This window comes from Drosophila santomea, chromosome 2L (genome assembly GCF_016746245.2).
Source record: "Drosophila santomea strain STO CAGO 1482 chromosome 2L, Prin_Dsan_1.1, whole genome shotgun sequence".
NCBI classification, from domain to species: Eukaryota; Metazoa; Arthropoda; class Insecta; order Diptera; family Drosophilidae; genus Drosophila; species Drosophila santomea.
The window spans coordinates 26,747,228-26,770,416 of record NC_053016.2 but is presented as its reverse complement, the minus strand read 5'-3'; the positions used below and the strand labels follow the sequence as shown (position 1 = coordinate 26,770,416).

The 23,189-nt window shown below is 39.6% G+C and overlaps 1 protein-coding gene across 1 annotated transcript in view; it reads left to right on the top strand.

Annotated features, from left to right (window-relative positions):
* Positions 1-23,189, top strand: part of LOC120444328 (lachesin) — a 278,432-nt gene that overhangs the window by 66,048 nt on the left and 189,195 nt on the right. Inside the window, exon 3 of the mRNA XM_039623884.1 lies at positions 10,352-10,470. Coding sequence (XP_039479818.1) covers positions 10,352-10,470 — 119 coding nt within the window. The remainder of the gene's footprint in view (positions 1-10,351; positions 10,471-23,189) is intronic.

Here is a 23,189-nt window from a genome sequence, read left to right as displayed (position 1 = left end):
GCATGACGTACCTGTCTGCTGGTGTAGCTTTGTATTCCTTCGATGCAGGTATTTTCCATCTCAGGACCTGTCGAGGGCTGGCTGAATTTACATTCGAATTACTTGACCCCGCGACCTTTTTTTTAAATTTTTTTTTTTATTTTACTGATACGAAGAATCAGTACATGTATTACCATAACAGCGCAAATAACCAAATAAATAATAGAACCAAACCTCACACTTATCGCGGAGGGAACTCCACTGCGAACGAGCAGAAAAAGTCCTAATCTTTCGGCATAATGTTAGAACTAGTATTGGCTGTAAATTTATTGAAAGTTTAGACTGTTGGTAGGGAACATATGTAAATTATCCAGCCTAAATGCCCAAGCCAAACGTGTTTTTCCAAAAAGACGCCACCATTTATCAACTGGGTGCAGCGGCGAAAACCATAATGAACAATCATAAATCAAACGGGAAAAGTTGAAGATGAAGGAGTCAAGTGGCAAACGATTTGCTGATTTAGAAAATGCATTGGGCCTATATAAATCAGCTCAAGAAGTCAAAATCGATATGAGTGATTTGGATGCCCTAATTCAATCGTTTTCTGGAGACGATGGATACCCTGTGCTGCGTTGGATCAACGACTTTTTGAATATAATAGATATGTATATTGCGTGCCGGAGAAAAAACGTTTTATCTTCGACAAACTTTTACTGGCTTGATCAGCAAGAGTGGTCAAGAATAAAACGGCAGCTTTGGATTGGCCGAGTTTGCGAGCAGAACTGATAGCCGCTCTTGACCTCAAGATCACTTCATTGTTTGTGTTCTTGCAACTGTAAGCCAGGAAGAAGTTATCTGGCGAGGATGCTCTCCAGTATTTTTTTTCAATGTGCGGCATTGCGCGAAAAGTGGAGTTGGCACCAGAAGATATTATTCGATTCATTGTAAAAGGCTTGGGAGATGAATGCGGAGATGCGTCTGCAATGGCTTATTGTAGTTCTTTGGAGGAGTTGCGAAACAAAATTATAATCTACGACCAATTTGAGAAGATGACGGCCCAAATATCAAAGTCGGCCTAGAAAACTAAAGTGGTGAAGCCCCGAGTCCGTGTGTTCATGCCCGAAACCATTCGTTGCACCGAGCGGAGGGCGTCAACTAGGCCGGTTCAACAAATCGAGACTCAGTTTGCGAGGTGAAAAGGGAAAATACATTTATGTTTTATGTCTATGGCAGCCCGGTAAGCTTAATTCGTAAGTCATTAATTCCGAAAAATATTGTTTAAAGACATATTCTATCCTCTCAAATGTAGTTGATGACAAAGTATTACCACTCCCTGTATTAATTGGTTTAGGCGCACGGAAGATAATGAACGTTCAATTAGTTCGTAGAAAAAACATTAATGATACTTACAAATCCTCTTTGGATTCTTCCCCTTTCACCGCTGAATTGAACAATACAAGTAATTTAAGTATAGCTATTCATAAACACATAAATTTAAGTCATAATCACAACTCTGGTTTAGATAGTGAAAATTCTGTAGAAATTTTGGATGCTGACAGTGATGCGCAAAGATTTTTGGCTGACATTAAGCCATCATCAGAGGATTCATTTGAGATAGGCAATGAGCTTGGGTTGGAAATTGCAAATAGGTGTGAACATATTATTCAATCTCATTATTTTAGTATCCAATAGGATTATAACACTGCACCTAGATATCGGTTGTCTATTAGATTAGCCGATACCACTCCGTTTTACTGTTTTCCGAGACGTTTGTCTTATTTTGAAAGGGAGAAAGTAGCGGAAAACATTTATGATTTGCTTAAGAAAAAAGTAATACGTCCTAGCGCCTTACCTTATGCGTCACCTTCGGTCCTTGTGAAGAAAAAGTCTGGTGAAATTCGAATGTGCGTTAACAACTGTGGTTTAAACAAGTACCGTTAAAGATAATTTTCCTTTGCCCCTTATTGAAGATTGCCTGGACTATTTGGAAGGGAAATATTATTTTTCTGAGATTGACAATTAAAGCGGATTTGATCAAATACAGGTCGAAGAAAAATCCGTGCCGTATACAGCATTTGTTACCCCTCAAGGACAATATGAGTATTTGAGGATGTCTTTTGTATTGAAAAATGGCCCGGCAGTGTTTCAACGATTTATTTTCCGATTTTATAAGAAATAAGAACCTAGTAATTTATATTGCGACTAAGACAGCACATATAGATTTTGGGAAATCTTTTGGATCGTATTACCGAATATAATTTGGAGATAAACAAGAAGAAATGCAAATAAATTATCAGTGAAAACGGGATAAAGCCTTGTGAATCGCATTTGCACGCCTTGAGAAATTTCACTGTGCCGCAGAATGTTGATAGTATTTTAGACTGAGCTCCATACGGATGCCAGGGCCCATGGATTTGGAGCAATACTATTGCAGCGACAAGATGATGGAATAATGTATCCTATTTCGTTTATTCCGGTAAAACCACTGCGACACAATCCCGATACCACAGTTTTGAGCTGGAAACACTAGCAATAATAAATGCGTTGCGCCGGTTTAGAGTATACCTTGAGCATAGACCGTTTAAGATAATTACGGATTGCAATTCGTTAGTGCAAACTCTTAGTAGAAAAGCTTTTAATGCAAGGATTGCCAGATGGTCCCTTGAGTTAAAGAATCACGATCCCGTTGTAAATATGGCCCATGTAGACGCTTTAAGCAGACATATAGAAGTTGTAAAGCTGAAAACGAAAGTGAGTTTGGCGATAATGAAGATTTATTAGAAAACCATGAGGAAAACCGTAGAGGCCAACTTATTCAAAGCCTTTTAGAAATCCGTAGAGACACCCTTGTTGATAGAGTGCCACTTGATGACTTTGTGAAGATCCCTTAGAAGACATTGTGTTATGTTGGAAGAAAACCTTTGTGAAGAAGAGGAGAATGGTGAAATAAATTGTGAGAATGCTGCCAGTAAAAAGGCCTGGGGAGATGATAAATTGGAGTTTCGTGAGGACGCTTTTCTAAAATCAATACCGTTCGAGTTGTACAACTAGTTGAGCCTGTAGGAGCAACACCTGATTACGTAGACCTAATTCTACAAACGGTGCAATTGACGGATAAAAATATAGTTCATTTGAGACAGTAACAAGAGAGAGGAAACGTGCGTATCTTTGAGTTAAGGGATGGACTAGTAAGTCGAAAGAACGTGGACGATTCTTATTGTTTGTATGCACCTGCTTGTATGGAAGAACAGCTAGTTCGAAAATCTCACGAAAAACTAGGTCACTTGGCAGCAGATAAGTGTGTTAAGGATTTGAGAAGGACCTATTGGTTTCCAGAAATGACAACTAAAGTTGAGCATGGTATTAGAAATTATCTTTCGTGCATTTTGCATTCGGTGCCGAGATCTATTCATAATAAAACCTTGCATAGTATTCCTAAACCTTGTATTCCGTTTAATATAGACCATTTAGGTCCCTTAACGAGTATCATTTCAAAGAGTAAGCATCTCCTGGTTGTTATTGATGCTTTTACCAAGTTTGTCAAACTTTTTCCCGTTAATACGACTAGTACAAGAGAAGCGAGAGATGCGTTAAGTAAATACTTTGGATTGGTTTCACGTTTTGATTGGTTTTACGTCACTTGAGTTCATCACCTTTTGCCAAAGGCGAGACATTGAGCACTTAAAAGTGGCCACAGGACAAAAGATAACAATGGTATTCAATTTAAATATTGTAAATATAATATAAGTTAAAGATAAGGATACACTGTTACTATCGAATAGGATGGCACTCAATAAATAATTATCGACAGTGCACTATTGAGGAAGAGCGATCACTCTCTCGAGAAGGCGCCAGACGAACAAAAGTGAATATAGAAAAAGAAAGAACATATATAGGTTTTTAAATAAATAAAGAAAACAAATATATGCGCGTCTAGCGTGTTAAGGATGTGTTCTCTTTCTCTGTTTGAGCCGATAGTTGATCGATAGAAAATCGTTTGTAAAAGTGAATCGCCCTCACATGCCTCCCCCAATACTGGTTCCTGTATAAAGTCATCCATGCTGAAAGAGAAGCCTGTCGGGCATAGACACAGAGGTCGTTACAAGCGTCGGCTATTAATATGTCAAGCTGTGTTGAGAATTTAAGCCATTTTATTAGCTATTTTTAAGAGCAAGACGACGATTTTAATTAGATTTGTAAATGATTCTAGTGGGATGGAACCAACAAAAAATTCTTTATCCGACCACATACTCAAAAAAGTCAAACCTGTCTAATAAAGGGTGAAAGCGAGGCAAGTGAACTAGATGGCTGTGCAATTAATTTGGTCTGATAGGACTTAATGTCCGACCAGACGCAACAGCAACAGAAAAGTCGCGCTTTGAATATCAGTTACAGTTAGCCCAGGGTGTCGAATTTGATTGCAAAGCACCAAAAACATTTGCGTGTTTGATAAACGCAACAATATCAGTGTACGCAGATTTTGCAAGGAATTCCAGCATGAGCTTCTCTGTTAATACTGTGGATAGACAATCAGTTATGGGACTACACAGGAATCGTGATTTATGGGCCCAGAGCAGGGATTCATTAAGCTCATTAAGTGTGGAGAAAGAATATATTCCGAGCTTTCAGTAGTTGGAATGTGCCGGTCGATTCCTGAATTGCAGCTACTCGGTTTGCCTCAAACTCGTTGAATGGCTCCTCCCAAATCCAAGAATGTACAACAGTAGAGTCACACCAGCAGAAGAATTTTTCTTCGAATACTTTTAGTTTCTGCGATGTCTCTAAAATCGACAAATACAATGGCACAGTAGTAAAAATCGAGCAAAATCTTGTCGAATCTATCCAAAACTACTGCATATATCTCGTCATTCTGAATCATGCGACAATGAAAGGTCTTCGTCCCACTTTTTATTGCATACCTGCTAAAGAAAAAACTTTAACTTTGTGATTACTTGGCCAACCGCACTAAAATGCGGACGTATATATTCTCTGTGATCCGAAAATATACAATATATTCCAAGTAAAACCCGAATAGTTACCAAAAATTTACGACAGAAAAATTTAGCGAAAAGACGCTCACTGCGAGATTAATTGCTTATTAAAATAGTATACAATTACAGAGTACACCAACAGAACTTAAATACTTATTGGCAGATAACGATACCCGCAGTAATGATAAAGGGTAAATAATGAAGTCAAAGCCTACACCATTAAACGTTCAATAGAAAAGCTTGAATACTCTTGTAAACAATTTGTGTATATACTGTAGTGGATAAGCGTCTTTAGCCCTCAACATTGTAGGAGGCGATAAAAGCGACAGTTCTCTTCTATTTTCACGAAGTGTTCTTTATTTTCTCAATCCGTTCCGTTCTTAGCCTATTACTTATGTGTATTGGTGTGTCAGTTGCTGATCGTGCAAGCGGGACATACGTGACGGCTTGTTATATTAGATTGTGGTGCTACTTGCTACAACATGTTCATCAAATCTTAAGTTAACTTTAGGTCCTTTCTTTACCACGCCCGACGCTAACTCCACTTGGAAAACATGAGGTTCATGTTAGACATTGAGGTAGACGTATAATGGTAATATGGCTATAATTGAATATCTTCAGTTCTGTATTCGAGTGCAAGTACCGACGTCTTCGAAGGTACACTGCATTGCAGCTGCATATCTGGCTGCTCTATTGTGATATGGGGGGGGGTATTCGACGCTGGTAAGGACTCGTCCGGTTTGGTAAAGAAAATTTCTGGACTTATTTCTAATACTGGTTCTGTCTACGTACCATTTTCGGATTTTATTGTCTTAACTGCAGCGTGTGGCTTTTGACCATCGCGAACGATGGCCAAGCTTCAAGTTCAAACACTTTAATTTTTTTGGTAGTATCGCTGCTACTTCAGCTAGCATTCGTCCAAATCTTGTTTTAACTGAGAAGCGAACGTTTGTTGGTGAAATGATTGAATTTTTGAGTACCGCTCGCTTGCTTTACTAACGAAAAACAAAGAAACTGATGATCTCCATTTAGATTATGTTAAGCTAACGCTTCTCAGGATAGGCACGCTTCCTGCATGCCGTCCTTAGATCCATCAAATCTAATGAGACAGGTCTGTATAATGCACTTTATCTAGCTGTGGAACTTGATCTTTTGACGCTCTGAGTAATTACATGAATATCCTGCAGTCTGAGGATCGATATTGCCTTCTTCGTTAATTCTTCCATTTGGTGTTTAAGTAGAACTACCAGTGTGCATGTTTGCTATATGAGCACAAACGAAGTCAAAAAGTACTTGCCTTACGGTATTTTGCTGTTCTTGCTTGGCTGCTCGCACTAATCTCTTTACCGCAGTTTCTCTTGTCTTTGATACTTCCGTTAACAGATTGTTAAACCAAAAAAAAGGTTTACGGTAGTTTTGCCGATTGTGCACAGGACCATTTGAATTACCCACATAGTCCCTTATGCACTGGAGGTGAAATGTATGACCGCATGGAGTATATAACTGTTAATGCTTGTCATTGAAAATAACCTTCCAATTCTTCCTTGGCTGCTTGTCAAAGTAAAATAGGACAACAACAAAACTTTGAACTCAAATTATCCTTAAATTACGTATTCCCCATTGCATTGCAATTCCGCTAAACAGGCAACCGTAACTTAAAAACAAGCTTTTCGAATCTTAAAGGAAGTGCTTCTAGTCGATTATTCCGTAATAACTCAAAATACAATCGTGATTCCAAGACTTCTAGTTCACAATCATCTAAGTCTACAAATTTTTTCCAACTCTCAAACTATTTTCAAACTTCCCGAACTACATGGTTTATTGATTTACTTGGTCGACCCAATCCGTAGATTCTTGAATTATAATTTTTTATTGAATTCCGACTTTAAATTACATGTTAGCATTAACAAAGCCAAAATGAATAAAATTAAGCTTCAGAAGATTCTATATGAAATTAATTGATTACTCGTAAATTGATTTAGTAGTAAATGAATACATGGAGCTAAGCCACATCGTGGTTGCCCACGTCGGAAGCCATTTTCATACCCGTTACGCGTAGAGTAAAAGGGTATATTAGATTCGTTGAAAAGTATGTAACAGGCAGAAGGAAGCGTTTCCGAACATATAAAGTATATATATTCTTGATCAGGATCAATAGCCGAGTCGATCTGGCCATGTCCTACTGTCCGTCCGTATGAACGTCGAGATCTCAGGAACTACAAAAGCTAGAAAGTTGAGATTAAGCATACAGACTCCTGAGACATAGAAGCAGCGCAAGTTTGTCGATTCAGGTTGCCACGCCCACTCTAACGCCCACTAACCGCCCAAAACTGCCACGCCCACACTTTTAAAAAATGTTTTAATATTTTTTCATTTTTGTATTGGTCTTGTAAATTTCTATCGATATGCCGAAAAACTTTTTGGCATCAGATAGTCGGGGAACTCGACTATAGCGTTCTCTCTTGCTCAAAATTATTTTGTGACAAAATTATATGTGTGGTACACGGATCGTTATGATCAGAAATATATATATTTTTAATTAAAATATTACTTCTGAAATACAAAATAACTGTTTAGGAGCATCAACTAATCCACATATATGTGCGAGGTGACTTCTTCTAGCGTTGTTGTTTTATCTCCTGCTCCCGAACTTCGAATCACCTTTAAACATACGAAAGGATCTGCGTCTCCGCATGTCAGACAGTTGGCATGCCGCACATGGTGCGCCCAAAGAAGCTTGCTTACTAATTTAAAAGTCGCTTTCCGATTTACCGTTTGAACGGCTCGCCCGGGTGAAGATGCATTGCCTCGAGTTGGTGGAAGAGGTAGACACAGGGGAAGCGTTATATTAAAGGTCATATCCTCTTACGATCATCCTTCCAAATGTCGATTTCTGGTCAGATCAGAGCCTGAAAGGAGAGCGTGGCTTGGTAAGGAGCCGTACTAGTGCTTCCAAGTGAGGTTAATTACGATCACCCTCTGTGAGGACTAGCCTGTGCTGGGCATGTGTTGCCGTGGGTTGCGCAAGGTGGTTATGTTATGAAACGATAAAGTTGTATCTCACTGAAGGTTACTCCAGAGACACACGTTGCAAGCGTTTGCGGGATGTCGGGTCAGAGGAACTATCAACACCGTGATCACGCCACAAGACGCTAATTTTGTCGGCCAGCTTTGACGGATTCCTCTTGATAATTTTATCCGAAACAGCTTTTCTATTTTACCTTCAGTCACACATGGCTTGAATTTAAAAACGTAAAAATGTGCACTGTAATTTTCCTTGTCTGTTTTTGCTTACTGTGCGCTCAGAAAACTGATACTCTCTATTGCTCATCCAAATTTAGGCGCAAAATGACTTGTCGTTGCTTATTGGGTCAATATTTTGTTACCCTTAAAGGATTTGTTCATAAATCATACCAAGTGCAAATCATACAAATTTGTTTAAAGCTTAAAAATAGATTAAATCGCTGTTGCTGCTGTGTGCGTTGGCTGAGCAACAAATCTATGTCTGCAACATTCAGAAAAGGTTAAATGCAGTAAACGTTACGCAAGATTGCATATACACAAGGAGATATATTTGGCCGAGTACATAACAAAGTACCGAACTACTGCCGTTATGTGCGCTCATCCTACCGCTGAAACCGCATATCAAGTCGACATTCCCGACTGATATATGTACATATATTATGCATCAGGAAATGCATCATGCCTCTTCAGCATGGGCCTAAGAGTTTCTGTATAATTATATATTTATACAGTCTTGGTGAGAGATTGCGGCGCCTACGTACAATAACGCCTACGAGAATGTGATGGCGATAAGCCTTTGACTGTAGCAAGGCGTACAGATCGTGTTTTAGATTAATTTCTCGCCGACGTAGGGCAATGATGTCGACGTGTAAGCTTGCGAACTTTAGACGAGCACAAAAAGGACGCACCGAAACTAAACAGGACGATTTTTAAACATATACGCGGCAGACAGGTAGTGTGCTTTACATATACAGTCTTCGCGAGTTCTATACGAAAAGTCAAAGACTACAGAGTTTGGACGCACATCAATAAATAAGTCTATAAACCAAAAAAAAAGTCAAAAATGATAAGTTTAAACGAGTTATCCATCAAAATGAACGAGTTGGGACAATTGCTTCTTATGATATGGTTAGTCTGCTGTTACTTTTATTCTTTTTGTTTGATGCAGTCATAAAAACGCATAAATGAAAGTATATATTTTATTTTAACTTGAACCGATGACTGTTTGGGTGTACTGTTTTACGGTGCAACTTCTATTAAACGTTTAACGAAGATCTTCTGCTTTTCCCGTTACTCGTAGAGTAAACTAGATTCGTTGAAAAGTATGTAACAGGCAGAAGGAAGCGTTTCCGACCATATAAAGTATATACATATATTCAGCTGCCATGCCCATATTTTGTAATTTTTGTATTAGTCTTGTAAATTTCTTTTTGCCACGCCCACTCTATCACACACCGCCCACACACCGCCCATAACTGCCATGCCCACACTTTTAACAAGAGAGAACGCTATAGTCGAGTTCCCCGACTATCTGATACCCGTTACTCAGCTAGTGGAAGGAAGAAGGAGAGTCTTAAACACAATTTTTGGCGGTTTGTAGGCGTTATAGTGGGCGTGGCAGAAAGTTTTTTGGCAAATCGATAGAAATTTACAAGACCAATATAAAAATGAAAAAATATCAAAACATTTTTCAAAAGTGTGGGCGTAGCAGCTTTGGGCGGTTTGAGGGCGTTAGAGTGGGCGTGGCAAAAAGTTTTTTGGTAAATCGATAGAAATTTACAAGACCAATATAAAAATGAAAAAATATCAAAACATTTTTCAAAAGTGTGGGCGTGGCAGTTTTGGGCGGTTTGTGGGCGTTAGAGTGGGCGTGGCAACATGAATCGACAAACTTGCGCTGCTTCTATGTCTCTAGAGTCTGTATGCTTAATCTCAACTTTCTAGCTTTTGTAGTTCCTGAGATCTCGACGTTCATACGGACGGACGGACAGACGGACGGACAGACGGACATGGCCAGATCGACTCGGCTATTGATCCTGATCAATACTTACATACTTTTCAACGAATCTAGTATACCCTTTTACTCTACGAGTAACGGGTATAAAAATGTTGTTGATATTTTTTCACATTTTTTTTAGTCTTATAAATTTTTCTCCATTTTCCAAAAATCTGTTTGCCACGCCCACAAATGACCAAAAACTGTCAGTCCTTTGCACTTCCATCAGCTGAGTAACGGGTATCAGATAGTCGGGGAACTCGACTATAGCGTTCTCTCTTGTTTGTATTGAAAAAAAAACTTTTAAGACAATAAGTCAATTTATTTATTTATATTTTTTTTTTATTATGTATTATTTAAGGAAACGGCGATTCAGATGAAATTGGTCCAGAGTTTTTGGCGAAGTTAAGTAATACAACAGTTCCCATAGGACGTGACATATCATTTACTTGTGTGGTTGACAATTTGGGTCATTATCGGGTAAGTAAGAAAAATCTCCATAAAAACATATAAATTTTAGGAACAGCTCCGCATGATAATTCGAATTTTTCTGTAAGTAACCTGTCTCCTAGCTAAAATGGATTCGGACTCAAAATTATTCATATTACCGTTGCCATGTTAGGTTAAGTTAGGTTTTACCGGCTTCGGTTATCCGAAGCACTTAGACCATTAGAGGTCCATTGTGATACCGTGTATGTTTTTCCCTTTTGCCCGTCGAGGTTCGTGTGAAGTAAGCAGTTTCCCCAGCCAGAGGCGCTGGTGAATTTTTGTATCCGATGTGGATCGGTGTCGGACAAGTCGGACGTGTCTATCAGGAATCTGCTTCCTAATTGAGCAAGTCTTTTCACTTGCAGTGCTGGACAGTGGCATAGTAGATGCTCTACCGTTTCTTCCATTTCTTCGTCCCTACAGCTATGGCAGAAATTATTATACGGGGCATTTCGTCTTCTGGCATGGGTACCTATCAACTAAGGTTTGCTCTGGTCAATCTTAAAAGTTTTGACGTTCTTTTTGGCGTGTTAGGCGACAGTGTGTGGTGTTTTCCCATATTGTCTGTTTGTTATGGTTTAGGTTTTCCCTAAGTAGTAGTTTACAAGTGGCCAAAGACATACTCATGCCCTCCATCTCTGGTATGCGTGGCGCGGTAGTGCCTTCTTGAGCTAATTCATCTGCGATGGAGTTGTCCCTGTGTCCGGGTACCCGTATAAGGCTGATTACGAATTGTTGTGTCATCTCGTGGTAAGATGATTGGCAATTCGATACTGTTTTCGAGTGACTAGAGATTGAGCCAATCGATTTGATAAATGCTTGGCTGTCACTGAAAAGGTTTACATGTGAGCCTTCCGGCTTTAGTGATTTTAAGTGTTTAAGGGCCTCCCTTATTGCTGCCACTTCAGCCTGGAAGACGCTGCAGTGATCGGGGTGTGTAGGCCTAGCTGTTCGGAGTAAACTCGTCCTCCTACTCTGTTCTGTAGTTTTGACTCATCCGTATAGAATCATATAGCATTCTGGGGGCCAGGTATTTGTGAGTTCCAATCGTCCCTCTCTGGGATGATTGTGTTGAAAGGTGTTTGTATGTACTCCGTTGAAGTGCAGTAGTCTGTTTTTTAGGATACATGAGTGACCCGCTTTTTGTGGGTTCCACTGTTTGGTATCTCTAAGCCTGATTGCCGCTACTGTAGCCTGTTCCATGCCAGCTAGTTATGGGTTTGGGAGGTTGAGTATGGCATTTAGGGCTTCGTTTGGGGTGGTGCGTTAAGCACTGCTGATGTAGAGTGCCGCAGCTCTTTGCATTTTTGCTAGCATTTTTATGCTGGATTTCTTTTTCAGAGCCGGCCACCATACCACGACCCCGTACAGTAGTATTGGTCTGACGATGGCCGTATATATCCAGTTTACTATATAGGGTGGCATGCCCCATTTGAGCTCTGTTGCTTTCTTGCACGTGAAGAGTGCTATTCAAGCTTTTTTGTATCTGTCTGTGAGGTTCAAGTTCCAGTTTAGTTTCCTGTCAAGTAATACGCCCAGGTAGTTGGGACTAAGATATAACCTTCCTCCAGGTGAGCAGTTGGTTTATGAGTCCCACCAAGTGGCGGGCCACCCCAAGGTCTGTCAGGACTCCGGTAATCGCCGTTGGGATGACGTTGTTTAAAGCTCCTTCTATGCCCAGAAAAGCTACCAGTGCATATTCCTTTTGGGACATTGATTTTTCTATCTTGGAGACGAAAGAGTGTAGTGCTGTCTCTGTCGATTTCTAACTTTATTACATATAAAGAGATTTGAACTAAAGATAAAGTTAAAAAGAGACTCACCGCGGTCGTTTGTGTCTGTACTTTCCCATTGTGTATGGTGGGCGTTAGCATTACAGCCTATTAGTAGGCCTATGTTTTGCTTTTCGCTGTCTTCTACCAGTCTCCTTACCAGCTCATCCGGCCGTTCTTGCCTTTCGTAGGCCATGTACGATGACAGCACTCGGAACGGAGATGGCTGACTCTCCACGGTGGCTGCCGCGTTATCTGCATCGCTATAATTATTCAGCAGAAAAATGCTAAGGTGCTTTTTGGCTAAAATGCAGGCCCTTATTTTATCTTCGCTGGGAGCTGTTAGAAGCTTATATTCCTTAGTCCCTAATCCTGAAACCTTTCCTCCCACTATCCAAGGTTCCTGGATTAGGACTATGTCGACTCCATCTTCAGGCAGATGGAGTTGAAGAGCAGCGGAAGCTGCCTTACTGTGGTGGAGGTTTATTTGCAGAAGCCTCACGGCGGAGTCCGATTTATAGACCTTTATGGTCCCCGTGAGCGGCCTCAATGGGAGCTAGGTACTCCTTGTTTAGAATGAGGATGGCCTGGTTTGTTGGCCCCTCCATTTCGTCGACCTTCACCACTCGCCAGTCCGAGGTGGAGGTCGCTTTTTGACCTCTGTGGGCTTGGGGGCTTCCTTGCCGAAGTTTGGCAAAACGGATCTGGCCCATTCCACCTTCTTCATCCATTCAGCCGAAGGAGCCGTTTTCGATCTCTCCTGGCTGCGTAGGATTTGACCTGGAGATCGTTCCTCTGCGTAGGTGTATTTGCCTTTACCGGTTGCCACTGAGTGCTTGCCTAGGCTGCGCATGAAGGGGGCATCATGCCACTAGGGCTTGGAGAAGTTCCCATGGCGACGGCTTTGGGCGGCTTGCACTCAGTCGCCTCAGATTTGAGGCGGGGCTCACCCGAACCCGATCCTGTGGTGGAGGACAGGCAGGTGGGCTCACTCGCCAACTTCGCTGCCTTAAGGATTGTCCGGCCAGACTCAGTCGTCACAGCCGTTTGGGTAGTTTTTTTGGGAAATCCTGACTCCTTTTTATTTATTTTTGTTGACTCCATGTGATTCCCACGAGTTGCGGAGAAAAGGAGGGTCCACCCGGGCGGAGACCCGCGACGCCCGGGTAAGGCTTCTTAGAACAGGGGGTCGCCAGGTACCCTGAGCTCTCCGTTTGAGACTGGGCTATTTTGTGACCCGGGCCCTCAGTCAGGCTGACTCTCGGCACGGGTCGAGTGACACCTTAGTCCGGCCCGGGGCGCCCGACTACGATTTGCCAGCATCCTCTGGCAGGGACATAACCTTGCCAGGGGACCTGTTTCCAGCCGCCCTCGCGTGGAGAGTATAGTCCCACTTCCGGGTGTATGGACAATTACGGCGCGTTCTTCTAGCAAGCTTGAAACTACACGTTAGTCCCCTTGTCCATCACCCGACTGACGGCCGTTGCCATGTTAAGAATGGGATAAATAAAATTTGTATGGGTATTGTACCCAATGTTATATTTCACTATGTTTACCCATTACTTCTATCGGTTTAGTCATTCGAAACCATTTTTGGAAACCATTTTTTTTTTGTGATTTAAGTGCCAACCCCTAGAGGGTTACTTGTGCTTAAGGTATAAAATTACTTGCGGAACCTGGCCAAAAATAAGTTGAAGATCCCGGAGTCCACAATCAGCCTAAAGTAATGTTATAGAAATGCAGATTATCATTGAAGAATACCACTACGCAAGTGCAACACAACATCCACCTTCTGCACATTTTACATAAATATACTACTGCAAAGTAGCAGAAAAAGTATTTTAAAGTTTAATTTTTTAATCCAACCAAAAAAAAAAATATTTGTAATAACTGTAAAGTGCCGTAATGCATATGGTGGCGTGTTCCGCTCAAGAATGTAGCAAGAGGTGTTCGACTTGTAGCTACTGAAATCCTTATTGCCAAAACCTGGGTGACACCAGCAGTCTCCACTGTGAAGGAAAATATGACAATCTCAAAATAGCGTTAAACGCCAACGCTATTCAGAGGATCTCAGGACTGCGTGGTGCCTTTAAAGTGGCATTGCAGATCGCCTTGTGCTCTGTTGCTGATCTGGCGTGCTATTACATCAGTAATCTCGCTAGGATTGAAAGACGTGATTCGCAGGTCCATTTGAATCGCATGCGTCAGCTGATCCTGACTATCATCAACCGGCTCCTGACTCGCATGCGTCAGCTGATCCTGACTATCATCAACCGCCTCCTGACTGGCTGAAAGCGCACAGCCAAAGAAGTCTTGCCTGTCCGTTTCCTGAAGTCTTTCCGCCACCGTACCGTTACCGTTACTATCAATCAGTGGCGCCTTCTGTGAGCAAAGCCTTTCAAAAGCTTTGCAGAACGAGTATGTTCTGTAAAGCGAGGGTGTTCTGTAATGCGAAATTACAGAACACCCTATTTGCACGAAGTCAATATATCCATGCAAACCCCTTTTGCCGTACAAATATCTCGTTCTGCCCCCCGTCGCTTGCGCGTTCACCACCGAGTTTAAAACGCGATTCAGTAGTGCACGTCTCTTATTAAACCAAATTAATTATATTACTTGCAATGTGTAATGTTTAACATATCGCAACACATATGGTAAATTACTTGAGCTGTAGGTCTTAACAATTATTAAAAAAGTTAAATATGTTCTATGTTTTTTCGGAAGAAGGACAATAAGAAAAAGTTTTATATTTTGTCATTTTTTACGTAATATATATGTTTATAAATAAATATTATTAAAGTCCATGAAATTATCTATTGGAAAGCCATGTCCGGTGTTTTATGTGATGAAAAGATTATCATGATTTTAATTAGTGAATAACATAACTGGATGATGTAATATCTGGGCCTTGCGTTAGCCCGGGGAGTCCGATGTGCTTTAACATGAGTGATTCAGTGTACGACAGAAGTTCCCATAGTAGCCGAATGTAACCTTTGCTTTACTTTTTATATCGATTTATTTGTCTTTCACGTTCCACTGCTAATTTTAAAGTGATCTGCTGCTCGCAGGCAGCTCTCTTTCAATCTCCGTTTTCGAGAGGTCCTCTTTTTGAGAGAGTAAAATACTCTCAATTTTAGTTTACAATTTTCCATTTTCGTTTTGTTTTCAGTAATTTTCTTAATTAATTTTATTTATCTACATTTATTTTCATCTTGCATCCAATGTCGAACATTATTTGCGCTCCAAACCCCTTGGTATGGATTCCGATATAATTGAAACCCGTCGATGTCTTGTAACAAAAATCTATAATATTTTAAAACTTTTCCTCTGCTTTTCGGTATTAACTTTTTACTATCTCCCGCGGTACTATAAAAATTCTTCACCATGACATATTCACCTTCTCTGTATTCCGAATTATTTTTCCTTTTCGCATTGTAATAAGTTTAATTTCTTAATTGAGCCTTTATTTGGCATCCTTCTACCTTCTTCCTTAGTTTTTCTAATTTTTTTCTATTTTCTTCATTAATATCATCGTTTTCTAATTCTCCCATAATTTCTTCCTTTTCTCCTAACTTCTCCTTTAATTCCTCACTAATTTCTCCTATCTGAGCTATTCCAAATAAAGTTTCGCTGGAAAACTGTTTAATGCTGCTATGCTGTGTATTACATAACTATAGCCCAATGTAATCGTCTACCAGGTTTTGTCAGTTTTGCAATCATCAGTCCCAAACTTCTATTTACTCGCTTAACTTGACCATTGGCTTGTGGTGACCCTGTAGCAATTTTTATGTGTTTTATAGTCCTTTCCACCACAAAATTTTTAAAATCCGTTGACGTAAAACAACTTCCTTGATCTGATATAATACACCTTGTTTTACTGTACGCCCTAAAATAGTCTGCTAATGCATTCAAAACTTCTTTTCTATTTGTTGTTTTCGTCGTGTACAGTCTAACAAGTTTCGTAAATCCATCAAAACCACTTTTTTTTTTGGGCCCGTAGTGATCGATATGAATAACTTCAAACGGCTTATTTCCTTTAGGTATACTGTGTACTAATTGCGTCTAACATTTTATCCCTTCCAATATGGCCTAACCATCATAATATTTGTATAGCACATGTTGCTCCATTCGTCTTGGTACGTAAAACAATAAATTGCTATTATTATCCTTTCTATATATGACACTGTTTCTCATTTCAAACCATTTATGCTCCCTATCTTCTAAAATTTTCCTAATTTCTTGTATCTTAGCATTTCTTGACTGACAAAATTTTAAATTATCCTCAAATGTATTTGAATTAATTATCATAATATTACATCTGTTCAATGCTTCCAAATGTTGCATTTGTTTCCCAGCCCTATGTTTTAGTTCATAATAAAACTCTTGCAGTTCTAGAGTCCACCTTGCTATTCTTGGGTTCAACGTCAATGTTAAAGAATTACAATCCGAGACAATTCTAAAAGGTTTACCCTGTAAATATATTATAAGTCGCCTAAGTGCATAAATAACAGCTTATTTGATTTTTACCTTCTGTTGTCGTGGTCCTTTTTGAAAAGTAAAATATCGGATGCAGTGTTCTGTCTTCTTTTCTCTGAAACAATACAGCCCCAAAACATAACGCGCTCGCATCGTAATGAAGCTCTATTTCATCCCTATGATCATATAAAGTCAACACTGGGGCTGCGACAAATTTGTCCTTCAACAGTGTGAAACAATCTAACTCTTCTTTTTCATATAAGCCCTATCTTTTCTTAGTAAATCATATAACGGTTTTGGCAGCATGAAAAAATCCTTTATAAGCCGGCGAAAGTAAGAACAAAGACCTAAAAAGCTTTGTCCAGCTTGCACTTTATTTGACAGCGAACATTTTTTTATAGCTTCTAATCCCTTTTCATCAGCTTTAATTTCCTTATTTTTAATCCCATTGGCATGCGTAAAAACTCTAACTGCCCTAATGGTGTTGTAAACGATGTATACTTCACCGAATCTTTGTTAACGAATACATGAAAGTAGCCATTTTTCAAATAAAATATTGTAAGAACCGATTTTCCAACTAATTTATCCAAAAGATCAACAATTAAGGGGATAGTGTAATGGATAGTTACCCATAACCTTATTTAACCTTCTAAAATCAATAAACAACCTAAATTCTCCAGTCCTTTTCTTCACTAACACAATTGGCGAAGCATATTCAGACCTACTACGCTGAATCCTGGTCCCCAATATTGTACACCGTTTCTTCATCCTCCTGTTCTAAGATATTTATTTGTAGAAATTGCTTTTCAAAATTTTCCTCCAACACTCCTGTTTGCTCCCCAACACTGTTTGTATCTTGTAATGGATATTTGTGAACTGGCTTGGGATATAGTATAAAGCCTCGGCTGGAGAGGGAATCGGGGTTCGTGCACTATGCTGCGCTCTGCGCTCAGCTCGCCGGTATTGGGGTCGGGGTTTTCCTATCCCTATAATCTCCTGTGCCCTCCATCCGTACAAAAAGATAAGTGCACTTGACAGAAACTACTCTAATTCAAATAGCAAAGAAACAACAACAACAACAAAAAAATGTGAATTTAGCGAATTCCCCATAAAACGGAGTAAGCAATAGTAGAGAGCTAGGTGACCGCGTTGTGTTGGGAGTGATCGAGATGTTAGTGATCACTCGTTCCTCTATACCCTCCCTACCTTTGGAAATGTGTGGAACCTGGTGTACATTTCCCCTAGATTAAATTAATTCATCGCATTAATCTTGATATTTCATTGGCCTTATGTAGTAGGACAAATTATTATTTATTTACAAAATCATTTTTATCAAATCCAATATAGCTCAAACATAACCAAAGATATTTATATTAATCTTAATTCGTTCACTAAGCATAGTTCTAAGTCTATTGATTGTATTTGTCTCTTAGTATTTACATGATTTATTTATATTTCTTAGTTTATTGTTTTAGGTTTTATTTTTAGATGCCTTTTGTTCAAAAGAGTGTTTTAAATATGTATCATTTTATTCTTCCTAAAAATTCCGACCGTTACTCTAGAAATTTTACCAAGTTACCATGCTATTTTAGTTTTTAATCACCTAAATTTATTTATTTGTTTATTACCACATTGTTGTCGCCAAGAAGATCGTTGGGCCCAATGAACTGCTACATGGCTGTAAATTAAGGGTTAATCAAGTATGGGTAGGTGTGAATGTATATATGGGTAGGTGTATGTATGTAGAAAAGAGTAACTTATTATTTAATTGCTAGAGTAAGAATCATATTGTTAATCAATTGTAATTAATCATCATCAATCAAAATTAAACTTCATTTCAATAGTTTTCTTCAATCGGTTTCAATCTCCATCGTTGTTCAATTATTCTTCTTCAATTTCTTGCAGTCTTCAGCTTCAATTACTGTTCAATTCTATCATCCATTCTTTGTTTCAATTTCTATTTCAATTTCATGTTCTATTTCAATTTCAGTTTCATTTTCTATTTCACTTTCATTTTCAATTTCAGTTCCTACTTCTAATAACTTCTGCTTAACCTAATTTTAATATGTATATATGTTAATTAATATTTCTAACGCATGTCTAGTATTAAGTTTAAACTAATATTTATCAAATAATAGATTAATTCAAATTCTAATTAATTTATACGGCTCCGGCCGTAGGCAGCAGCAACTTCACTTCGTTTTATTTCACTTTATTCTTTTCTCTCTCTCTGGTTCCTTGGTCAGTGCATGGGGCACCCTAAATCAGCGACATATTCGTACTCACGGCGATTTTCTCTTCTCTACTTCTCTGTCTTCTTTATCTGCTTACTACACGTGTTCTGGCTTCATCTTCCTTGTCTTTCTTTCGTCTCTACATCGCAGATCAGGCCTTCGCGCCGTTTACGTGCGATCCACAGATAAGAACTTTTGGCAGCTTGCGGTTCCTGTCGGCAGCGCCTATGCCTAAATGCACATAGGTATGCACATGTGTGTAGCCGCAGCGCCTGTACTTATGCCTGCACGTGTGTATGTGCATGTACACCGCGTGTCTTGGAGGTACGTGGGCGTGCTATAGTGCTAGCCGACAATACCTTTCTTCTGTAAAGAAACTTTTGGTCAGTTTCTACACCAAATAACACTTTTCTCAGGGTTATTATTTACCTGCCTGGAAACTACACTATGCACTCCGTAAAAATCAGCAATCAAAGAGCTGCGAATTCCGTGCTCTTTACGCACTTCTGTACGCACTCGAAACTTGGTTCCACTGTCTTATTCTTAGCCGTGTTCGTATAAGTTTTTTATAACTTTTAATACCTTAGTTGGCCACTTGATAATTTTAAGACTGCACGTGGGTTTTTTTTTTAAATTTTTTTTTCACTTTTATTGTCTGTTCTTTTCACAAGTTACGTCTGTCGTCTCGGAGTAGAAAATCAGAATGATCGCGTGTTCGCTGTACCTTTTGTCAAAGGCGCGAGCCTAGCGAGCTTTAACGGGACCTTTCCAGGCTATGAGAGCGACGACTAAGGTGCGAAAGGGACAACTAGAACTTACAGCTTCTGTCTTTGAGAGTTGTTGTGAGCTTTCAATTAACCCTAGTATGCCGAAAAGTGGTCTCGTCTAGATTTGTACCGATGATAATAATTTTGGTTTAATTTTTTTTTTTTTCTGCTTATTTTCTGGTACACTGGCCACTACAACCACAGATTATGTTCCTAAGTTTCGACGGGAATCGTAATCTGAAAAAGGAGAGTGTACTACCTTGTTTGTAAGTCTTTTGCGTGGTATACGCCCATTTTCACCAGATAACTCATAATATGCTGGACTGAGTTTTCTAGCTATTGTTGCTGTTACGAACACTTTAGCTAGTTTATGGCTGAATTTCTTGCTAGCGTTGCTTTGCGAAAAGTTTCGAACATAAACTTGATCTCCAACCTTAAATTGTATATTTCTACTTCTCAAGTTATATATTTTAGCGTTGGCTTCGTGCGATTTGGCAGTGTTCAGCTGTGCTGTGTATCTGGCCATTTGTAATGCATTTGGATACATTATTCTAGCATCGTCTAAAATCAAATTTAGTTTTCTGAGCAGTTCGTAGTCCTTGCCATTCAAGATCATGTTTTGACCGAACGTCAGAAAGTATGGTGAATATCCTGTCGTGGTGTGTAAACAAGATCGAAGAGCTCCATTTATCTCATTCAAATTCTGATCCCAGGTTGTATGATCTGTTCCCACATAAGCACGAATTGCCGCTAAAATCGAACGATTTAATCTCTCGCTTGCGTTTATTTGCGGAGAGTAAACAGCCGTGCATATATGCTTAATTGAATATCGGGTTAGAAACGATTCAAAGAATCCTGACCGAAATTGAGATCCATTGTCAGTTAATATCGACTCTGGTACTCCGAATGTAGACAAAATTGAATTTTCCAAGTATTCACATATCTTGGCAGATGTAAATTTCTTTAAGGGACAGAGGAAATGGAACTTAGTAAATTGATCCACTATGACCAACAATCCTATATTACCTGATTTCGAACGAGGGTATGGACCTAACAAATCCATATACAGTCGTTGGAATGGTCTCTCTGTTTGCCTAGGTTTTCCTATCGGAGGACGAAGAACTATGTTCGGACTCTTAGTTTGCTTACAGGCCGAGCAGGCTTTTACATACTCTCGAATTTGTATAAGCATTTTAGGCCAAAACAGATATCTTTTAAGCTTTTCAATCATTTTTCCTGTGCCACAATGTGATGCGCTTGGAGGATCATGAGCTTGTTGAAGAACACTTTGGGTTAACTTTGAAGGTACCCAAAGTTTCCACAAACTATCGTCTGACTCCGTTTCGTTAGTAACAGCTTCAGTTCTTTTGTAGACATATCCGTCAGTCACTTTAAGATCAGGGAGTTTTTCTTGGTTTGCACGAATGCGATCAATCAGGTCTAAATACTCAAAGGAGCGAAACTCTTCCGATTCCAAATCGATGATCGGACCTAATTCTTCGAATTCTTCTACTGACTCGTTCTGTCTTGAAAGGGTGTCAGCAATGACATTTTTAAAACCCTTGCGGTGTTCTATGCGAAAATCAAAACCTTGCAATTGAATAGCCAATCGGGCAAGTCTTCCTGACAAATCTTTTTGACGCATGAGCCACTGAAGTGCTGCATGGTCCGTAACTACCAAGAAGTCTTGACCCTCTATGTACGCACGGAACTTCTTTATTCCCTTAATAACAGCCAAACATTCCAGTTCGGTTACGGAATAGTTCCGTTGTGCTTTGGATAACTTGCATGACATGTATCCGATTGGCATTTCAAATCCTTCCTCATTTCTTTGGGCGAGGACGCAACCCAAACCAAATGAACTAGCATCACACAACAAAACGAATGGCTTCGAGAAATTCGGTGTTACCAGGATGGGAGCGGTTGTTAATCTCTGTTTCAATTCCTCAAAGGCATTCTTAGCAGCGATATATATCCCAGACTAATGCGGTTTTATTCTTCTTAATCATTTCTGTCAGAGGATAGCATACTGTTGCATAATTATCTACAAATCTACGATACCATCCGGATAAACCTAAGAACCGACGGAGTTGTTTCACTGTTGTTGGGAGCGGAAACTCATTGATAGCCTGAATTTTTGATGGATCGGTCTTGATCTGTCCGTCAGAAATTAAAAATCCAAGGCATTTTATTTCTCTCATGCAGAACTTAGATTTTTCTACATTAATCGTTATGTTGGCCTTTCGTAAACAGAGTGCTACTTCTTGCAAAAGAACCAAGTGCGAATCAAAGTCATCTGATAGGACTAATAAGTCATCAAGATATACAAAAATTCGGTTTCGAAGATGGGCTGGTATGACATGATCCATTAACCGGCATAAGGTCTGCGGTGCATTAGTAAGACCAAAGGGCATGACCTTGTATTGGTAAAGAGGACGGTTAGGAACAGTAAATGCTGTATACTGACGCGACTTCTCATCTAACATTATTTGCCAAAAAGCATGTTTCATGTCGAGACCGGTTATAAAGCGTGCAGGAGGTAAGCGACTCAGTATCCCGTCAATTTGAGGTAATGGGTACGCGTCCTTCCTGGTATGTTTATTGACTTCGCGGGAGTCTAAACATAACCTAACCTTGCTTCCCTTTTGCACAATAACGCAATTACTGCTCCAAGGACTGCTAGAAGGTTCTATTATATCAAGAGCTAACATATTATCAATTTCGGTGAACATAACTTTCTCCCGTGCAGGTGAGATCGGCCAGTGCCTTTGCTTAACAGCCTTAGCGTCGCCGACGTCAATCGAATGAGAAATGAGGTTCGTTCGCCCCAAGCCTTCTCTTTCATAAGAGGGAAAAATGTCAATTACGGCTTTTAGCTTATGTTGTTCGCTACTGGAAAGGTTGTGTAACTTTGGTGATTCCATATCTTCATCTGTAGGACCACAATCTAGCTCACTGATGCTTTCCTCAAGCTTATCCGCAAGTTTAAATTTTCTAAAGAAATCTATTCCCAGATAAACTTCTTGTGTTAAGTCGGGTATAATGAAAAATTCTATGTTTTCGGTAATGTTTCGAAATGTCAAGGTGCATGTTAAAATTCCTTTTACAGGACAAAGGTTACCACTAGCTGTCTTAACTTTTCCTGAACACTTACGAACCTGTGGGTGGCTCAAGAGTGAACGAGCTGCATCATGACCTACGCAACTAACGGTGGCTCCTGAGTCTAACAAGGCGTTGTACTCCTTGTCGTTAATAACAACGGAAGTGTAGAGACGATTATCTCCCTTCCCTTGTACTGAAGAAATCAAAAGCCTACGAGTAGAAACTATATTCTTCCAAAATTTTCGTAGACGGAGAGTAGATCTTCTAGGCTTAACTGCTTTAATTATAGTGCTTATATTTCCAAATATCTTATTTCTAATTTTCAAATAATTAGACAATCTTTCATGAAAAGGTAAAAA